General features: G+C 41.3%; 1 protein-coding gene across 1 annotated transcript; it reads left to right on the top strand.

Moving 5' to 3' along the window:
* The first annotated feature begins 646 nt into the window (after nucleotides 1-646).
* LOC146455070 (uncharacterized) lies at nucleotides 647-6523 on the top strand. Its single transcript, XM_085094723.1, has one exon. It carries the CDS (start codon nucleotides 647-649, stop codon nucleotides 6521-6523), a length of 5877 nt encoding a protein of 1958 aa, XP_084950849.1.
* The last annotated feature ends 12283 nt before the right edge of the window (nucleotides 6524-18806 follow it).

Below are 18806 nucleotides of genomic sequence, written 5' to 3'. Positions count from 1 at the left end.
TAAGAATCTGTAACCCCAAAACGTAAGAAAACTAACCAACCAACGTAAGAATCTTTAACCCCCCCATGAAAGAAAACTAACCCCCAAAGGTAAGAATCCCTAACCCCCAAACGTCAGAAAACCAATCCCCAAAGGTAAGAATCCCTAACCCCCAAACCTAAAAAAACTGACCCCCAACCGTAAGAATACCTAACACCCAGACGTAAGAAAACAAACCCCCAAACGTAGGAATTACTAATCCGTAAACGTAAGAATATCTAACCCTCAAACGTAAGAATTGCTAAACCCCAAACGGAAGAGAACTAGCTCCGAAACGTGAGAATTACTAACCCCCAAACGTAAGAATTACTGTTACCGCCATAAAATCGTCAGACTTTATTTTGATTGTTTACATCTTAATGACATTTCGTGTAATCGGACATGACGTTGTTTTTTTGTTTTTTGTACCCGGATGAGAGCACATGGCATGGTTTTTGGAGAAATGTATTGCGGATTGTAAGTCTTTTACAGCTGGTGTAAAATGCTTGTAGTCATTAAAAGGTCATCAAAATGTTACCCGAGGTAAGAGATTTGGATTTGGGAGCCGCGGGAACATTTTTCTGGTCCTAAACGAACCGGATACGACGAGTGTATCGAAGAATTTGTCATGGAATCGACCGATCCGACCGATGGCGGTCTGCATTTGGAAGTGCGTGGAACTATGAATACACAAATTGTTATTCTGAGAAACAAGCGAGCGTCTGTGAAGCGACGAATTACGAATACCATTAAGAAATTGAACAGTTCTATCGAGCAATTTGGAAGAAAGGCCATTATCCGCGGATATGTTCATATTCTGGAAGAATGTATAAACGAAGCACGTGTTCTAAATGATCGACTGGTGGCTGTTATTCCGGAAAACGAGCACGAAAAAGCCCTCACTTGGTACGAGGTGGAACTGGAGAGAGTTCAGGAAGTGAAATTAGAGGCTGAAGCCCATCTTGAGCAAAGAGCAGACGAAAGCGTTAGTGGATTGAGCTCGCTAAAGGCGAGTAAAATTTCGAGTAGAAGTGCTCATGAAATCCGAGCAAAGGTGACTTCGGCGGAAATCAAAGCAAAACAACTTGCTATGGAGGAACAGCGACGAAAGCAAGAGTTTGAGCAACAATTGGAGCTAAAAAGGAAACTTGAACTGGTCCAATACGAAGCTGAGAGAGTTAGATTTGAAGCCGAAGAAAGGAGAAAAACTCAAGAAGCCGAAGACGAGGCTGCATGCCTTGCAGCCGAAGCTGAAATCCTTGAAAAGGCAGCAAACACTGTTAGGTATGATCACGAGTCTTTATCTAATCGATTGCTTGACTTTGAGGATGATTCTTTGGAAATAATTCCTTCTTCTTCTGCTGAACAGTGTGTGGTCTCTCAACCACCCCCTGGTCTTGTGAAACAAGCACAAACAAGTTGTGAAACTGTGTTGTCAACTAATAACACCTCGTGTACTGTTACATCATCCCCATCGTTTCAACAACCAAAGTTTAGTATCCCATTTGTTGGTCCTTTGAGTAAGTCAAGGCCTGTAAGGGTGCTACAGTCATGGATTGGAGATTTGCCTAATTCATGTTCTCAGCCTGACATTACACCAGTTATAGCTGACCAAAAACAAGTGATTTATGGCTATTCTACACGTTATTGTCTTCCCAAGCTACAGCTTAGCAAGTTTGATGGAGATCCCTTGCATTGGTCTGACTGGTCATCAATGTTTAAATCAATTGTTCATGATGCTAATCTCTCCCTTAATGGAAAGATGCAACATCTTCAGAACTCTGTGGTCGGTAAAGCTAAGTCTGCAATTGAAGGGTATGGTTACAGTGGAGATTCTTACTACGAGGCACTGAAGGAATTGGAAAGCAGGTTTGGAAAACCTTCTCTTGTTGTAAAAGTCACGCTGGACAGATTGAGAAAAACTGCACGACTACAGAATGACAAACCCCATGAAGTGAGGAATCTATCAGATGTGGTGTCAACCACTGTGTGGACTTTCAAGAGGTTTGGATACGAGAATGATCTAGCAGCTGAAGCTAACCTTTCTCTTGCGGTGGATAAGCTGTCCCCAGAACTCAGAGTCAAACGGAAAGACTACATCAAGGCTGCAAACCAGCAGCTACCGACCCTGGTTGACTTGTGCAACTGGTTGAAAGGGCAGGCAGAGATCTATGATGATTGCTATACAAGGATATCAAGCCCTAAGTTCCCATTTCACCCCTTTAAGAACAAATTTCGGTCAGGTATTCCCAGTGGAGGAACTGAAAGGCAGAGCACTTTCTCTGGTAATTATTCATCTCATCAGAAGCCTACAAAATTGTGCCTTTTGGGAGACGGACAGCAACATAACTTGTCTGATTGTTCCAAATTCAAAGCTATGAGTGTTGAGGAACGTCTCAGTGAAGTTCAGAAACATAAGTTGTGTTTTCGTTGCCTTCAATCTGGGCATTGGCTCAACAACTGTCCTAATAGGAAGCAGTGTGGTGTCAATGGATGTACGCGACCTCACAATGCATTATTGCACTCTATAAGGAGCGTCACCCCCTTGGAAAGGAGTGATTCCGTAGCAGCAACCTCATCCAATGAACATTCTAGCGCATCTCATAGAAACAGAGACTCAGTTTTGTTACAAGTGGTACCTGTAACAATTTATGGTCCAAAGGGATACTTCAACACGTATGCAATGTTAGACACTGGAAGCACATGCAGTTTGCTGTTAGCAGATGTTGCCCGTAACCTTGGTTTGGATGGTCCGTTAGAAAGCGTGTTGTTAAATGGAATTCAGAAAACATCCGAACTGTCGACAAGGCGTGTAAGTTTACAAGTCAGTCCATTGAACGACCTTGGTAATCGATTTGATGTGGATGGAGTCCTGGTAGTTGATCGCCTGAATGTACCTGAAAGAAAGGTGGAACTCAAGGAAATACAGGAGAAATGGCCACACCTGTTGGACTTAGAGTTGACTGGAGTTGCTGGAACACAGGTCACTCTACTTCTAGGCAGTGATGTCCCAGAGCTTATTGTGCCACTGGAAACCCGAAGTGGACCGAAAGGGTCGCCAATTGGAATTCGTACTGAACTTGGGTGGGCTATTACTGGCCGCCTACCTGGTTATATTCAAGACAGTGAGTCAGTTTGTAAAGTTCATGTGGTGACTGCGGATGAAGAGCTCCATGAAACAGTGAAATCTTGGTGGCGGACTGAGAACTTTGGTTGCCGCTATGACTATGATACCCAACATTCAGTTGAGGATGCAAATGTCATGAAGTTTCTGAATGAGAAAACCCGAAAGGTGGATGGTCGATATGAGGTTCCGTTGATTTGGAAAGATCAGAACATCAGACTCCCTGACAACCGCATTGTGGCAGTCCATCGTCTTAATGTTCTGGTAAGGAGACTCCAACGAGATCCTGAGTTAGCAGCTGCCTATGAGAAAACCATCAGCTCAGACTTAGAGAAAGGGTACATCAAGAAGCTGACTAAGGAAGAAGTAAATGCACCCGTGAAGCACAAATGGTACCTGCCTCATCACCCTGTTCTAAATCCCAGCAAACCTGGAAAGGTTAGACGAGTATGTGATGCTGCTGCTAAATTTCAAGGCTCATCACTAAACAGTCATCTTCTGAGTGGTCCAGACTTAAGAAACAATCTTGTGGGAATTTTCATGCGATTTCGAGAGGATCGGATTGCAATTTCTGGAGACATCGAAGCGATGTTTAATCAAGTTGCTGTCCCGCCAGAGGATCAAGTTGCCCTTCGTTTTCTGTGGCGTCAATCACCTGGATCTGAAGCAGAAGTCTATCAATACCAGCGTCACATCTTTGGAGCCAAGTGTGCACCAACTTGTTCTAACTATGCGCTTCTTAGAAGTGCAGAAGAAAATAAACTGCAGTTTCCAACTGCTGCCCTTGCAGTAAAGCGAAACTTCTACATGGATGACTTCTTCAAGTCCGTGGAATCGAGCAGCAAAGCTCTGGAGCTGCAACAGCAACTGGTTGCAATGCTGAAGCTTGCAGGATTTAACTTGACCAAATGGATCTCAAATGAAAAGGAAGCGATCGAGCGTATACCAGTATCAGAGAGAGCTCCCTCTGTAAAGGTGGTTGAAGAAGAAATTGTCATGCCTGTGGAACGTGCTCTTGGTGTCATTTGGGACACTAATTCTGACTGTTTTGTCTACAAGGTGGTTAAAAGGGACTTGGCAGACACGCGACGCAAAATTCTGAGTCTGATAGCATCATTGTTCGATCCAATTGGGTTCCTGGCTCCATTCCTGGTGCGAGCAAAAATCCTTCTTCAACAAGTGTGGCAGTTTGGTATTGGCTGGGATGATGCACCACCACCAGAATTCCTCATAGAGTGGTCCAAATGGCAGGAGGAACTGGAGGGGCTTTCAGAATTCTTTGTTCCCCGTTTTTATCGTCATGTTGTGGACAATCCATCTGTTATTGAGCTGCATGTATTTGGAGATGCCAGTGAACTGGCATTCTGCTCAGTAGCTTACTTTAGATTCAGCTATGCCAGTGGAGCTGTGAGGTGTGCCTTTGTTACAGCTAAGACGCGAGTAGCACCCAAGAAGCCGTTGAGCATTCCTAAGCTTGAACTGCAGGCCGCAGTATTGAGTGCGAGGTTATCTGCTGTAGTAATCAAGGAGCATGATTACAACATTGATTCTAAATACCTTTGGACTGACAGTAGCACTGTATTTCAGTGGATTCGTGGAGAGTCAAAGCGCCACCCCGCATTTATCGCTAATCGAATTGGTGAGATTCTGGACATGACGGAACCCAGTCAATGGAACCACTGTCCTGGTCCATTAAACCCTGCAGATGATGGAAGCAGGGGACTTCCGGTTAGATCGATCGGGTCAGAGAGCAGGTGGCTAAATGGTCCTGCCATCCTACATCTCCCTGAAGAGAAGTGGCCAAAGGGAAATTCAAAACTTGAAGCCTCCAACCAACCTATGAATGACCTGCAAACCCAAGAAATGGCAGTAAATTGGACTGGTGCAGTGCAAGATTCAAGGCGTAAATTCATTTCTTTGGATAAGTACTCATCCTTGACGCGACTCCTCAGAGTAACTGCCTTCAGTTTTCGGTTTATTTACAACTGCAGACGCTCAGTGGCTGAACGTCGAATTGGTCTGTTGTCAGTTGAAGAGTTGGAGCAAGCTCGGAAATTCTGGATCCGCAAGGCTCAAGCAGAGTCCTTTCCCCAAGAAGTTGCCACTCTTAAGAAAATTCTACCCATTTCAAGCAAGAGCAAATTGGTTTCTCTTTCACCCTTCTTGGACGAAGAAGGAATGGTTCGTGTTGGTGGTCGGATTGAGAGAGCCAATATACCATATTCTGGCCGCCACCCTTTGGTGTTGTCACCTGAGCATGAGCTGAGCCGTCTTATCATCATAAACTGCCATGAGAAGCTTAAACATGAAGGCGTTGGACATGTCCGAAACGAATTAAGACAACAGTACTGGATTCTGCGCTGCCGTGCAACAGTACGAAAGATTCTGTATCAGTGCTCTTATTGCAGAAGGCGAAGAGCAAAACCAGAAGCACCATTGATGGCTGGCCTTCCCTCTGATCGTCTACAAGTTGCACCGGCATTCTCGAAAGTTGGAGTAGATTTCTTTGGTCCACTAAAAGTGAAGCATCTCAGGAAGGAAGAAAAGAGATATGGTTGCCTCTTTACTTGTCTTGTGACAAGAGGTGTGCATTTGGAAGTTGCACACTCTTTGTCTACTGACTCTTTCATCATGTGTCTTCGACGGTTTATAGCAAGACGAGGTAAACCAATTATCATCTACTCTGACAATGGAACAAACTTCGTGGGAGCCAACCGCGAGTTAAAAGAATGCCTTTGTGAGTGGAATCAAGATCGAATTGCAAATACGCTGAGCCAAGAAGGAATTCAGTGGGTATTTAATCCACCCGCCGCACCCCATATGGGGGGAATATGGGAGCGTTTGGTGAGGTCTTGTAAGAAAGCCCTTGATGCTGTCCTGCTGAATCAAGTCCTCACGGATGAAGTATTAGTGACCGCCATTACTGAAGTTGAGTGGCTAGTCAACAGTCGTCCTTTGACTGAAGTCAGCTCTGATGTGGAGGATCTTGAAGCGCTGACTCCAAATCATTTTATTATTGGTAGAGCATCTCCTAATCTGCCACCTGGTATTTTTGCTGAAAAAGAGATATCGTCTCAGAAGCGTTGGCGTCAGGCACAAGTTATCACCGCCCACGTCTGGAATCGTTGGTTGCGAGAGTATCTGCTTGGTTTAGCTGTTCGCAAGAAGTGGTTTCAACCTATGGCGAATGTTAAGATTGGTGATTTGGTGCTTGTGGTAGACTATGGAACCCCGAGAGGCTCCTGGCCTCTTGGCAGAATTGTGAGAGTTTTCCCTGGCCATGACAATGTCGTGAGATCAGCTGAAGTGAAGACCAAGTTTGGTTTGATGAAGCGTCCTGTTGTGAAACTAGCCCTCCTAGAAGAGTGTTCGCCCATTTAACTCAGCCGAACACGGGGGGAGGATGTTACCGCCATAAAATCGTCAGACTTTATTTTGATTGTTTACATCTTAATGACAGTTCGTGTAATCGGACATGACGTTGTTTTTTTGTTTTTTGTACCCGGATGAGAGCACATGGCATGGTTTTTGGAGAAATGTATTACGGATTGTAAGTCTTTTACAGCTGGTGTAAAATGCTTGTAGTCATTAAAAGGTCATCAAAATGTTACCCGAGGTAAGAGATTTGGATTTGGAAGCCGCGGGAACAATTACTAACCCCCAAAAAGAAGAACACTAACCCCCGAACTTAAGAATTAAAAACCCCCAAACATAACAAAACTAACCCCCAAACGTAAGAATCCGTAACCCCAAAACGTAAGAATTACTAACCCCCAAACGTAAGAATCCCTAACCCCCAAATGAAGAAAACTAACCCACAAACGTAAGAATTACTAACCCCCAAACGTAAGAAGTACTAACATCTGCACGTAAGAAAGCTAACCCCAAAACGTAAGAATTACTTACCCATAAACGTAAGAAAACTACCCCCAAAACGTAAGAATCCCTAAGCCCAAAACGTAAGAAAACTAACCTCCAAACGTAAAAACCCCTAGCCCCCATAGGTAAGAAAACTAACCCCCAGACGAAAGAATTACTAACCCATAAACGCAAGAAAACTCACCCCCAAACGTAAGAAAACTAACCCTCAAAAATAAGAACACTAAGCCCAAACGTAAGCATTACAAGCCCCCAAACGGAAGAAAACAAAATCCCAATTGTAAGAATTCCTTACCCTCAAACGTAAGAAAACTAACCCCCAAACATAAGAAAACTAACCCCCAAACGTAAGAATTACTAACCCCCAAACGTAAGAAACCCAACCCCCAAACGTAGGAATCCCTAAACCCCAAACGTAAGAAAAAAAACCTCCAAACGTAAGAAAAGTAACCCCAAAACGTAAAAATTACTAACCCCCAAACGTAAGAAAACTAACCCCCAAACGTAAGAATTACTAACCCCAAAACGTAAGAAAACTAACCCCCAAAAGTAAGAATCCCTAACCCCGAAATGTAGGAAAACTAACCCCCAAAAGAAGGAATATGTAACCCCCAAACGTAAGAAAACTAACTCCGAAACGTAACAATTAGTAAGCCCCAAACGTAAAAAAACTAACCCCCGAACGTAAAAATTTCTAACCCCCAAACGTCAGAATCCTTACCCAAACGTAAGAAAACTAACGACAAACCCTAAGAATCCTTAACCCCTAAACGTAAGAAAACTAACCTCCCAACTGAAGAATCCCTTACCCTCTAACGTAAGAAAACTAACCCCCAAAAGTAACAATCCCTAATCACCAAACGTAAGAAAACTAACCTCCAAACGTAATATTTACTAAACCTAGAAACGTAAAAAAACTAACCCCCAAAGGGTAAGAATTACTAACCCACAGATGTATTAAACTAACCCCCAAACTTAAGAATCCCTTACCCCCAAAAGTAAGAATCTCTACCCCCAAAGGTAAGAAAACTAACCCCCAATCGTAAGAATCCCTAACCCCTAAACGTAAGAAAACTAACACCCGCAGGTAAGAATCCCTAACCCCCAAACGTAAGAAAACTAACCCCCAAACGTACGAAACCTAACCCCTGAAAGTAAGAAGTACTAACCCCCGGACGTAAGAAAGCTAACCCCCAAACATAAGAATTACTAGCCCATAAACGTAAGAAAACTAACCCTTAAACGTAAGAATGCCTAAGCCCCAAACGTAAGAACCACTCACCCCCAAACGTTAGAATCCCTAACCCCAAAATGTAAGAAAACTAACCCCCAAACGTAAGAAAACTAACCCCCAAACGTAAGAAAACTAACGCCCAAACGTAAGATTTACTAACCCCCAAACGTAAGAAAACTAACCCCCACATGTAGAAATCCCTAACCCCCAAATCTAAGAAAAATAACCCCCAAAGGTAAGAATGCCTAACCCCCAAACGTAAAAAAACTAACCCCAAACGTAAGAATCCCTAACACTCTAACATAGGAAAACTAACCACAAACAGTAAGAATCTGTAACCCCAAAACGTAAGAAAACTAACCAACCAACGTAAGAATCCCTAACCCCCCCATGAAAGAAAACTAACCCCCAAAAGTAAGAATCCCTAACCCCCAAACGTAAAAAAACTAACCCCCGAACGTAAGAATTACTAACTCCCAAACGTAACAAAAGTAACCCCCAAACGTAAGAATCCCTAACCCCAAAATGTAAGAAAACTAACTCCCAAACGTAAGATTTACTTAACCCCAAACGTAAGAATTACTAACCCCCAAGCGTAAGAAAACTAACCCCCAAATGTAGAAATCCCAAACCCCCAAATGTAAGAAAAGTAACCCCCAAAGGTAAGAATGCCTAATCCCCAAACGTAAAAAAAGTAACCCCCAAACGTAAGAATTACTAACCCCAAAACGTAAGAATCCCTAACCCCCTAACGTAAGGAAACTAACCCCCAAAAGTAAGAATCCCTAACCCCCAAACGTAAGAAAACTATTCAACAAACGTAAGAATCCCTTACCCTCAAACGTAAGAAAACTAACCCCAAAACGTAAGAATTGCTAAACCCCAAACAGAAGAGAAAAAAGCCCACAACGTAAAAATTAGTAAACCCCAAACGTAAAAATCCTTAACCCCGAAACGTAAGAGTTAACCCCCAACCGTAAGAATCCCTAAACCTCAAGCGTAAAAAAACAAGCCCCGAAACTTAGGAATTACTAACCCCCAAAAAGAAGAAAATTAACTCCCGAACATAAGAATTAATAACCCCCAAACGTAACAAAACTAACCCCCAAACGTGAGAATCCGTAACCCCAAAACGTAAGAATTACTAACCCTCAAACGTAAGAATCCCTAACCCCCAAACGTAAGAAAATTATCCCCCAAACGAAAGAATTACTAACCCCCAAACGTAAGAAGTACTAACCCCCCGACGTACGAAAGCTAACCCCCAAACATAAGAATTACTTACCCATAAACTTAAGAAAACTACCCCCAAAACGTAAGAATCCTTAAGCCCAAAACGTAAGAAAACTAACCTCCAAACGTAAAAACCCCTAGTCCCCAAACGTAAGAAAACTAACCCCCAGACGAAAGAATTACTAACCCATAAACGTAGGAAAACTAACCGCCAAACGTAAGAAAAGTAACCCCAAAACGTAAGAATTACTAACCCCCAAACGTAAAAAAACTAACCACTAAACGTAAGAATTACTAACCCCAAAACGTAAAAAAACTAACCCCCAAAACAAAGAATCCCTAACCCCTAAATGTAGGAAAAGTAACCCCCAAAAGTAAGAATCCCTAACCCCCAAACGTAAGAAAACTCACCCCTAAACGAAAGAATTACTAACCCCCAAACGTAAGAAGTACTAACCCCCGGACGTAAGAAAGCTAACCCCCAAACGTAAGAATTACTTACCCATAAACGTAAGAAAACTACCCCCAAAACGTAAGAATCCCTGAGCCCAAAACGTAAGAAAACTAACCTCCAAACGTAAAAACCCCTAGCCCCCAAACGTAAGAAAACTAACCCCCAGACGAAAGAATTACTAACCCATAAACGCAAGAAAACTAACCCCCAAACGTAATAAAAGGAACCCCAAAACGTAAGAATTACTAACCCCCAAACGTAAGAAAACTAACCACTAAACGTAAGAATTACTAACCCCAAAACGTAAAAAAACTAACCCCCAAAACAAAGAATCCCTAACCCCTAAATGTAGGAAAACTAACCCCCAAAAGTAAGAATCCCTAACCCCCAAACGTAAGAAAACTAACTCTGAAACGTAACAATCTTTAACACTCTAACGTAGGAAAAGTAACCACAAACAGTAAGAATCCGTAACCCACAAACGTAAGAAAACTAACCCACCAACGTAAGAATACCTAACCTCCCAATAAAAGAAAACTAACCCACAAAAGTAAGAATCCCTAACCCCCAAACGTAACAAAACTAACCCCCAAACGTAAGAATTACTAACCCCCAAACGTAAGAATCCCTAACCCTCAAACGTAAGAAAATTAACCCCGAACAGTAAGAATCCCTAACCCTCAAACGTAAGAAAAGTAATCCCCTAAACTTAAGAATCTCTGATCCCCAAACGTAAGAAAACTGACTCCCAAACGTAGGATTTACTAACTTCAAACCTAACAGAACTAACCCTCAAATGTAAGAATCCCTAGGCCACAACGCAAGAAAACTAATCCCCAAAAGTAAGAATCCCTAACGCCCAAACGTAAGAAAACTAACCCCCAAACATCAGAATCCCTAACCCCCAAACGTAAGAAAACTTACCCCCAAAAGTAAGAATCCCTAACCCCCAAACGTAAGAAAACTAACGCCCAAACGTAAGAATCCCTAACCCTCAAGCATAAGAAAACAAGCCCCAAAACGTAGGAATTACTAACCCCCAAACGTAAGAATTACTAAATCCCAAAAAGAAGAAAACTAACCCCCGAACGTAAGAATTACTAAATCCCAAACGTAACAAAACTAACCCCCAAACGTAAAAATCCTTAACCCCGAAACGTAAGTAAACTAACCCCCAAACATAAGAAAACTAACACCCGAACGAAAGAATTACTAACCCCCAAACGTAACAAAATTAACCCCCAAACGTTAGAATCTCTAATCCTGAAACGTTAGAAAACTAACCACTAAACGTAAGAAAAGAAACCCCCAAAGGAAAGAATTTCTAACCCCCAAACGTCAGAATCCCTAACCCGCAAACTTAAGAAAAGTAACCTTTTACCGTAAGAATCCCTTACCCACAAACATCAGAAAGCTAACCCCAAAACGTCAGAACTACTAACGCATAAACGTAAGAACACTAACCCCCAAACGTAAGAATTACTAATCCCCAAACGTAAGAATCTCAAACCCGCAAACGTAAGAAAACTAACCCCCAAAAGTAAGCATCCCTAACCCACAAACGTAAGAAAACTTACCCTCAAACCTAAGAATTACTAACCCCCAAACGTAAGAATCCTAACCCCCAAACGTAAGAAAACTAACGCCAAACCGTAAGAATCCTTAACCCCCAAAGGTAAGAAAACTAACCTCCCAACTGAAGAATCCCTTACCCTCCAACGTAAGAAAACTAACCCGCAAAAGTAACAATCCCTAATCACCAAACGTAAGAAAACTAACCTCCAAACGTAAGATTTACTAAACCTAGAAACGTAAAAAAAACTAACCCCCAAACGTAAGAATTACTAACCCACAGATGTATTAAACTAATCCCAAAACTTAAGATCCCCTTACCCCCAAAAGTAAGAATCTCTACCCCCAAACGTAAGAAAACTAACCCCAATCGTAAGAATCCCTAACCCCTAAACGTAAGAAAACTAACACCCGCAGCTAAGAATCCCTAACTCCCAAACGTAAGAAAACTAACCCCCAAACGTTAGAATTACTAACCCCCAAACGTAAAAAAACTAACCCTTAAAAGTAAGTATCCCTAACCCTCAAACGTAAGAATCCCTAATACCCAAACGTAAGAAAACTAACCCGCAAACGTAAGAATTACTAAACCCTAAACGTAAGAAAATTAACCCCCAAACGTAAGAAATACAAACCCCCAAAGGTAAGAATTACTAACCCTCAAGCGTAACAAAGCTAACCCCCAAACGTAAAAATCCGTGGGAAACGTAGGAATTACTAACCCCCAATCGTAAGAATTACTAACTCCCAAAAAGAAGATAACTAACCCCCGAACGTAAGAATTACTAACCCCCAAACGTAAGAATCCCTAACCCCCAAACGGAAGAAGGCTAACGCCAAAACGTCAGAATTACTAACCCCCAAACCTAAGAAAACTAACCCCCAAAGGTAACAATCCCTAACCCCCAAACGTAAAAAAACTAACCCACGAAAGTAAGAATCCCTAGCCCCCAAACGTAAAAATCCCTAACCACCAAACGTAAGAAAACTAACCCCAAAACGTAAGAATTACTAACCCACAAACGTAAGAAAACTAACCCCTAAACTTAAGACTCCCTCACCCCAAAAATTAAAAATCCCTACCCTCAAACGTAAGAAAAGTAACCCCCGGACGTAAGAAAGCTAACCCCCAAACGTAAGAATTCCTAACCCCCAAACGTTAGAATCTCTAATCCTGAAACGTTAGAAAACTAACCCCTAAACGTAAGAAAAGTAACCCCCAAACGAAAGAATTTCTAACCCCCAAACTTAAGAAAAGTAACCTTTGACCGTAAGAATCCCTTACCCCCGGACGTAAGCAAGCTAACCCCCAAACGTAAGAATTACTAACCCATAAACATAAGAAAACTAACCCCAAAACGTAAGAATCCCTATGCCCTAAACGTAAGAAAACTAACCTCCCAACTGAAGAATCCCTTACCCTCCAACGTAAGAAAACTAACTCCCAAAAGTAACAATCCCTAATCACCAAACGTAAGAAAACTAACCTCCAAATGTAAGATTTATTAAACCTAGAAACGTAAAAAAAACTAACCCCCAAACGTAAGAATTACTAACCCACAGATGTATTACACTAACCCCCAAACTTCAGATCCCCTTACCACCAAAAGTAAGAATCTCTACCCCGGCAAAACGCAAGAAAACTAACCCCCAAGCGTAAGAATCCTTAACCCTTAAACGTAAGAAAACTAACACCCGCAGGTAAGGATCCCTAACTCTCAAACGTAAGAAAACTAACCGCCAAACGTACGAAACCTAACCCCTGAAAGTAAGAAGTACTAACCCCCGGACGTAAGAAAGCTAACCCCTAAACCTAAAAATTACTAACCCATAAACGTAAGAAAACTAACCCTCAAACGTAAGAATGCCTAAGCCCCAAACGTAAGAAAACTAACCTACAAACGTAAAAACATCTAACCCCAAAACGTAAGAATTGCTAACCCCCTTACGTAAAAAAAACTAACCCCCAAACGTACGAAACTTAACCCCTGAAAGTAAGAACTACTAACCCCCGGACGTAAGAAAGCTAACACCCAAACATAAGAATTACTAACCCATAAACGTAAGAAAACTAACCCTCAAAAGTAAGAATGCCTAAGCCCCAAACGTAAGAAAACTAACTCACAAACGTAAAAACCCCTAACCCTTAAACGTAAGAATCTCTAACCCCCAAACGTAAGAAAACTAACCCCCAAACGTAAGATTTACTAACCCCCAAACGTAAGAAAACTAACCCCCAAATGTAGAAATCCCTAACCCCAAAATGTAAGAAAACTAATCCCCAATGGTAAGAATGCCTAACCCCCAAAGGTAAAAAATCAACCCCCAAACGTAAGAATTACTAACCCCCAAACGTAAAAATCCCTAACACTTTAACGTAGGAAAACTAACCACAAACAGTAAGAATCCGTAACCCCCCAACGTAAGAAAACTAACCCACCAACGTAAGAATCCCTAACCCCCAAATAAAAGAAAACTAAGCCCCAAAAGTAAGAATCCTTAACCCCCAAACGTAACAAAACTAACCCCAAAACGTAGGAATAACTAGCCCCCAAACGTAAGAATTACTAAATCCCAAAACGAAGAAAACTAACCCCCAAACGTAAGAATTACTAACTCCCAAAAAGAAGAAAACTAACCCCCGAACGTAACAATTACTAAATCCCAAACGTAACAAAACTAACCCCCAAACGTAGGAATCTCTAATCCTGAAACGTTAGAAAACTAACCACTAAACGTAAGAAAAGTAACCCCCAAACGAAAGAATTTCTAACCCCCAAACTTAAGAAAAGTAACCTTTAACCGTAAGAATCCCTTACCCACAAACGTAAGAAAGCTAACCCCAAAACGTCAGAATTACAAACGCCTAAACCTAAGAACACTAACCCCCAAACGTAAGAATTACTAATCCCCAAACGTAACAAAACTAACCCCCAAACGTAAGAATCTCAAACCCCCAAACGTAAAAAAACTAACTCCCAAAAGTAAGTATCCCTAACCCACAAACGTAAGAAAAATTACCCTCAAACGTAAGAATTACTAACCCCCAAACGTAAGAATCCTAACCCCCAAACGTAAGAAAACTAACGCCAAACCGTAAGAATCCTTAACCCCCCAAAAAAAGAAAACTAACCTCCCAACTGAAAAATCCCTTACCCTCCAACGTAAAAAAACTAACCCCAAAAAGTAACAATTCCTAATCACCAAACGTAAGAAAACTAATCCCCAAATGTAAGATTTACTAAACCTAGAAACGTAAAAAAAACTAACCCTAAAACGTAAGAATTACTAACCCACAGATGTATTAAACTAACCCCCAAACTTAAGAACCCCTTACCCCCAAAAGTAAAAATCTCTACCCCCAAACGTAAGAAAACTAACCCCCAATCGTAAGAATCCCTAACCCCTAAACGTAAGAAAATTAATACCCGCAGGTAAGAATCCCTAACCCCCAAACGAAAGAAAACTAACTTCCAAACGTTAGAATTACTAACCCCCAAACGTTAAAAAACTAACCCTTAAAAGTAATTAAGCATCCCTAACCCTCAAACGTCAGAATGCTTAATCCCCAAACGTAAGGAAACTAACCCGCAAACGTAAGAATTACTAAACCCTAAACGTAAGAAAATTAACCCCCAAACGTAAGAAATACAAACCCCCAAAGGTAACAATTACTAACCCCCAAACGTAACAAAACTAACCCCCAAATGTAAAAATCCTTTACCCCCAAACGTAAGTAAACTAACCCCCAAACATAAGAAAACTAACCCCCGAACAAAAGAATTACTAGCCCCCAAACGTAAGAATTACTAACCCACAGATGTATTAAACTAACCCCCAAACTTAAGATCCCCTTACCCCCAAAAGTAAGAATCTCTACCCCCAAACGTCAGAAAACTAACCCCCAAGCGTAAGAATCCTTAACCCCTAAACGTAAGAAAACTAACACCCGCAGGTAAGAATCCCTAACTCCCAAACGTTAGAAAACTAACGCCCAAACGTAAGAATCACTAACCCCCAAACGTACAAAACCTAACCATTTAAAGTAAGAAGTACTAACCCCCGGACGTAAGAAAGCTAACCCCCAAACTTAAGAATTACTAACCCATTAACGTAAGAAAACTAACCCTCAAACGGAAGAATGCCTAAGCCCCAAACGTAAAAATAACTAACCTCCAAACGTAAAAACCCTTAACCTCCAAACGTAAGTATCCCTAACCAACAAACGTAAGAAAACTAACCCCCAAACGTAAGATTTACTCACACCCAAACGTAAGAAAAATAACTCCCAAACGTAAGAATTACTAACCCCCAAACGTAAGATAACTAACCCCCAAATGTAGCAATCGCTAACCCCCAAATGTAAGAAAATTAACCCCCAAAGGTAAGATTACCTAACCCCAAACGTAAGGAAACTAACCCCCAAAAGTAAGAATCCCTAAGCCCCAAACGTAAGAAAACTAAGCCCCAAACGTAAGAATCCCTACCCCTCAAGCATAAGAAAACTAGCCCCAAAACGTAGGAATTACTAACCCCCAATCGTAAGAATTGCTAACTCCCAAAAAGAAGATAACTAAACCCCGAACGTAAGAATTACTAACCCCCAAACGTAAAAATCCCTAACCCCCAAACGTAAGAAAAAAAATCCCCCAAACGTAAGAATTACTAACCCTAAACGTAACAAAACTAACCCCCAAACGTAAAAATCCTTAACCCCCAAACGTAAGAATCCCTACCCCTCAAGCATAAGAAAACTAGCCCCAAAACGTAGGAATTACTAACCCCCAATCGTAAGAATTGCTAACTCCCAAAAAGAAGATAACTAACCCCCGAACGTAAGAATTACTAACCCCCAAACGTAAAAATCCCTAACCCCTAAACGTAAAAAAAAAAATCCCCCAAACGTAAGAATTACTAACCCCCAAACGTAAGTAAACTAACCTCAAAACATAAGAAAAGTAACCCCTAAACAAAAGAATTACTAACCCCAAAAAATAACAAAATTAACCGCCAAACGTTTGAATCCCTAATCCTGAAACGTTAGAAAACTAACCCCTAAAGGTAAGAAAAGTAATCCCCAAACGTAAGAATTACTAACCCTTAAAGGTACGAAAACTAACCCCCAAACGTAAAAAAACTAACCCCTAAAAGTAAGAATCATTAACCCCTAAGTGTAGGAAAATTAACCCCCAAACGTAAGAGTCCCTAACTCCGAAACGTAAGAAAACTAACTTCCAAACGTAACAAGTACAAAGCCCCAAACCTCAGAAAACTAACCCCCGAACGTAAGAATTACTAACCCTCAAATGTCAGAAACCCTTACCCCAAAAGGTAAGTAAACTAACTCTCAACAGTAAGAATCCCTACCCCCAAACGTAAGAAAGCTAACGCCAAAACGTCAGAATTACTAACCCCCAAACGTAAGAAAACTAACCCCCAAAGATAACAATCCCTAACCCCCAAACGTAAAAAAACTAACCCACGAAAGTAAGAATCCGTAACCCCCAAACGTAAAAATCCCTAACCACCAAACGTAAAAAAACTAACCCCAAAACGTAAGAATTACTAACCCACAAACGTAAGAAAACTAACCCCTAGACTTAAGAATCCCTTACCCCAAAAGTAAAAATGCCTACCCTCAAACGTAAGAAAACTAACCCCCGGAAGTAAGAAAGCTAACCCTCAAACGTAAGATGACTAACCCATAAACATAAGAAAACTAACCCCAAAACGTAAGAATCCCTATGCCCCAAACGTAAGAAAACTAACGTCCCAACTGAAGAATCACTTACTCTCCAACGTGAGAAAACTAACCCCCAAAAGTAACAATCCCTAATCGCCAAACGTAAGAAAACTAACCTGCAAATGTAAGATTTACTAAACCTAGAAACGTAAAAAAACTAACCCCCAAACGTAAGAATTACTAACCCACAGATGTATTAAACTAACCCCCAAACTTAAGATCCCCTTACCACCAAAAGTAAGAATCTCTACGCCAAAACGTAAGAAAACTAACCCCCAAGCGTAAGAATCCTTAACCCCTAAACGTAAGAAAACTAACACCTGCACGTAAGAATCCCTAACCCCCAAACGTAAGAAAACTAACCCCCAAACGTACGAAACCTAAGCCCTGAAAGTAAGAGGTACTAACCCCCGGAAGTAAGAAAGCTAACCCCCAAACCTAAAAATTACTAACCCATAAGCGTAAGAAAACTAACCCTCAAAAGTAAGAATGCCTAAGCCCCAGAAGTAAGAAAACTAACCTACAAAAGTAAAAACCCCTAACCCCCAAACGTAAGAATTCCTAACCCCAAAACTTAAGAAAACTAACCCCGAAACGTAAGATTTACTAACCCCCAAACGTAAGAAAACTAACCCCCAAAAGTAAGAATCCCTAACCCCCAAACGTAACAAAACTAACCCCCAAACGTAACAATTACTAACCCCCAAACGTAAGAATCCCTAACCGTCAAACGTAAGAAAACTAACCCCGAACAGTAAAAATCCCTAAACCCAAAACGTAACAAAAGTAACCCCCAAACTTAAGAATCCCTGATCCCCAAACGTAAGAAAACTGACTTCCAAACGTAACATTTACTAACCCAAAACGTAACAAAACTAACCCCTAAATGTGGAAATCCCTAACCCCCAAATGTAAGAAAACTAGCCCCAAAAGGTAAGAATTCCTAACCCCCAAACGAAAGAAAACTAACCCCCAAAAGTAAGAATCCCTAACCCCCAAACGTAAGAAAACTAACCCCCAAAACGTAAGAATCCCTAACCCTCAAGCATAAGAAGACTAGCCCCAAAACGTAGGAATTACTAACCCCCAAAACGTATTAAATTACTAAATCCGAAAAAAAGAGAAAACTAACCCCCGAAGGTAAGAATTACTAACTCACAAACGTAACAAAACTAACCCCTAAACGTAAGAATCCGTAACCCCAAAACGTAAGAATTACTAACCCCCAAACGTTAGAATCCTAAATCCCAAACGTAAGAATTACTAACTCCCAAAAAGAAGAAAACTAACCCCCGAACGTAAGAATTATTAACCCACAAACGTGAGAAAACTAACCCCTAAACTTAAAATTCCCTTACCCCCAAAAATAAAAATCCATACTCTCAAACGTAAGAAAACTAACCCCCAAACGTAAGAATCCCTAACCCCCAAACGTAAGAAGTACTAACCCTTGGACGTAAGAAAGCTAACCCCCAAACGTAAGAATTACTAACCCATAAACGTAAGAAAACTAACCCCAAAACGTGAGAATCCTTATGCCCTAAACGTA

This window comes from Pavona decussata, unplaced genomic scaffold (assembly GCF_977016875.1).
Source record: "Pavona decussata unplaced genomic scaffold, jaPavDecu1.1 SCAFFOLD_286, whole genome shotgun sequence".
NCBI lineage: Eukaryota > Metazoa > Cnidaria > Anthozoa > Scleractinia > Agariciidae > Pavona > Pavona decussata.
Note: the sequence above shows the minus strand (reverse complement) of the source record. Positions and strands in the feature narration are given on the sequence as shown.

Bases quoted from the DNA above. Each gene is read 5' to 3' on its own strand.
- LOC146455070 (XM_085094723.1), top strand. From the start codon at position 647: ATGGAATCGACCGATCCGACCGATGGCGGTCTGCATTTGGAAGTGCGT.